General features: G+C 45.0%; 1 protein-coding gene across 2 annotated transcripts in view; it reads right to left on the minus strand.

Moving 5' to 3' along the window:
• Window positions 1-162: 162 nt before the first annotated feature.
• Window positions 163-3088, minus strand: part of LOC107669126 (zinc finger and BTB domain-containing protein 22-like) — a 5334-nt gene continuing 2408 nt past the window's right edge. For both annotated transcript variants that reach the window (XM_016461245.1, XM_016461246.1), the window contains 2 exons: window positions 1223-1862; window positions 163-1118 (listed from right to left, as the gene is read on the minus strand). In XM_016461245.1, coding sequence (XP_016316731.1) covers window positions 478-1118; window positions 1223-1862 — 1281 coding nt within the window. In that variant the 3' untranslated portion in view covers window positions 163-477. The remainder of the gene's footprint in view (window positions 1119-1222; window positions 1863-3088) is intronic.

A 3088-nucleotide genomic window follows, 5' to 3' on the forward strand; every position in this document is an offset into this window, starting at 1 on the left:
CGAACCCGGGAAGTAACTCGTTGTAGTCCCTACCAGCCGTTTTTGTAGGCATTAAACTGCCAGAATTTTAAAAAGAACTTTCAGATTCATAACTTTGCAGATATTGTTTATGCTCAAACAGCAACATTACACACTAACTAATGTTTAAAAAATGTGAAATCGCAATCAACCACCCCTTTAAGAAACTTCAACTTCCATGGAACCATTAAAGGTTCTTCATAGTGGAAAAAACCTTCAACATCCACGATAAGAAAAAAAATAGTTGTTTTAAGAACTGATCACTTCTTCGATGAACCCTCTTTTGGAGAGTTCACACACTCTTAAAAATAATTTTTTTTTTATTGGCATCGATGGTTCCATAAAGAACCTTTAACATCCACTGAAACTTTAAACGGCAATTTATAGTGGAACTGTTGACTGAAAGGAATGGCATTCCTTTGGCGTTCAATGCAAAAACCTCTTTCAGAACTTTTACTTTTAAGAGTGTATTTCCTCGTCCTGTAATGAATAATCATGCTGTTCCACCTTCACTTGTCCAGGTGCATCTGCGTCGTCATTTTGGCGGCCAGACGTCGTTGTCGTTCCCTGGCAGCGAGCCTGATGCTTGAGGAAACTGTCTCTCCAGACGATCTTCTTGCCGCAGAGCGCGCACTCGTACGGACGCAGGCCTCCGTGCGTCTTGACATGTTTGGTCAGGTGGTGCTTCATCTTGAAGCTCTTGGAGCAGACGGGGCAGGCGAACGGACGCAGGTTCAGGTGCTGCATTTTCACGTGGCGGTCGCGCATGCTCTTCAGCGTGTACGCTTTGCCGCAGTGACAGAAGTGGACTTTGGGCGTCGCAGAGAGAGGAGAGCACGGGGAGGACGAGGACGACTGCGAGACCCAGGAGAGCTCGGACGTTCCCGGCGCCAACTGGTTGGACGTCGGCGGTGGCAAAGGACGCTGGGAAATCTGCCCCGTGGCCTTCTCGATTTCGTCGTAGGTCTCGAACGCGACGTCCGTTTCGTCCTCCTCGTCTTCGTCCAGGAACTTGGCGTCTGACAAAGTCCACTGGTTCCACAGTTCGTCCGTCTCGCCGCTCTCGCTCTCTCTGAGACGTCCGTCCGACTCAACGGCTCCTGAGAGAAGACAAGAGCAGACAACAAGTCAAAAACACGTCGGTTCTCCACGTTTCCCCCGGTGGACGGGCGCTAAACTGCAGTGATGAAGAAGGTCCACTCACCAGCCTGGTGCTCCTCACACTTCACCCTCACTTTGTCCTCATCCAGCGGCTCTCCGACTCCTTCATCCGCTTCCATCCTCCGCTGCTCCTCGTCTTCCTTCGCTCCTCGGAGGCGAGCGCGGATTCGGTGCCTCGCGAAGTCCGAAGTTTCAATGGACGGCAAAGGCGCGACGGGGAATGCGTGGAAACCTTCGTCTCCCGTATTCGGGCCGCATTCGGGCTCCGTTCGGACGGGGAATGTCAGGCTGCTTCTGCTCCACCTGCTCTGAGTCGGACGCCTCCATGTGGCCAGAGGCGGTAGTGCGCTTTGCGGACATTTTTCCAGAGTTTGTTCGCTCGCCGCTCGCTCCCCGTCCTCCGGATCGGCGAAGCAGCAGTCGGAGCTGCTGGGCGACTGGTGACTGGAGGACGTCGCCCCGCCAGGGCTGACCTGAACCAAAGGTCGCGACCTCTTCAGGATGTCCGTGCACTTGTTCACGATGTTCCACATCTGCAGGAAGATGGCCACCGTGCCGTAGTTGATGATGTCGTCGCGCACGATGCTGAGCTGACCCGTGTAGGCCGAGTTTAATACGCTCTCGAAGGCCAGAGGGTCCATGACTGAGGGAAGAGACACCGTGGTGACATTCTTCAGCAGAACCTGGCAACAGAACCGCAGTGTTCAGAGCCGCTCCAGTTAGAGCTACGCCGTTTGTCCGTGCAGGACTGTAATGTGTGCTGCAGCATACTATGCTTTTCTGTTGCTAAATAACCAGGGGCCAGATTCACAAAACAGGCAAGACACTACAGATAAATAGAGTAAAAATTTTAACTAACAGACATCACTATACTTACCTGGCACAGTGCAGTAAGACAATCGTTTTGTATTTCAAGTTTTCTGAAATTGTATGTTTAAATATTCAAATAAGGCATTATCTACTTGTATATGCATTCATTTGCATACATTTCCAGAACAGAAATCTGGAATTGGTCCAAAAAGTCTTGTTTGATTTTGTTGTCATAATTGGAGTCAAAGGTTTTTCCAGAGGGGATTTTGGATTTGTCTTTTCATCACGCCATAAATCAGAAAATACTAGAAAACAAAAACATTTTCACCATGTTTTTAGGAGTAAAATATTTAAATCAGTGTGAATGAAATATGAACAAGCCTTCAGAATATAGAGAGGAATAAAACTTATTATAATATTTATTTTTCAACGTGCGAAGATTGTTGTAAAGATTGTTGAATTCCTGAAAATGTTAGGCTATTAAAAATCATCGTAAATAACTTTTTAGGGGAAACTTGTCTTAAATCACCGAAGGTAAGATGTTTAATGAATTTATTGGGTGACAGATTAGATTGGTAAATGTTACGTTTTATGGTATATACCATTGTAATTGCATCAGTATACGATTCTACCATTAGTTCTTACCACGGGTTGCTTAGAAACAGACATCCAATCATAAACTTCCTCAATGTCAGCATTGATTAATATTTATAATGTTCGTACAGTCGCAGAAATGTAAACATTTTGTATTTATTTTTAACGGTTGTCGTGTGTAATAGTTTTGGACTAGGGATGTGCGTATCGGTCCTGAAGTATCGATATATCGATACTGATATATGTATCGATACTCAAATCAAGAATATCGATACTAACAATGCCCTGAACAATGCTTATCAGAGGACAAAAAAATTATTAAATTAAATTGAGTTATTTCACAATAAACAAATTGAAATTGTAACCTATAGTTTGTGCAATTACATTTATTTAAATAGAATGTTTAATAGAAGTTCGTATTGATCATGTTCTATTCTACAGTGGGTACGGAAAGTATTCAGACCCCCTTCAATTTTTCACTCTTTGTTATATTGCAGCCATTTGC

Source organism: Sinocyclocheilus anshuiensis, unplaced genomic scaffold (assembly GCF_001515605.1).
Source record: "Sinocyclocheilus anshuiensis isolate Anshui unplaced genomic scaffold, SAMN03320099.WGS_v1.1 scaffold424, whole genome shotgun sequence".
Lineage (NCBI taxonomy): Eukaryota > Metazoa > Chordata > Actinopteri > Cypriniformes > Cyprinidae > Sinocyclocheilus > Sinocyclocheilus anshuiensis.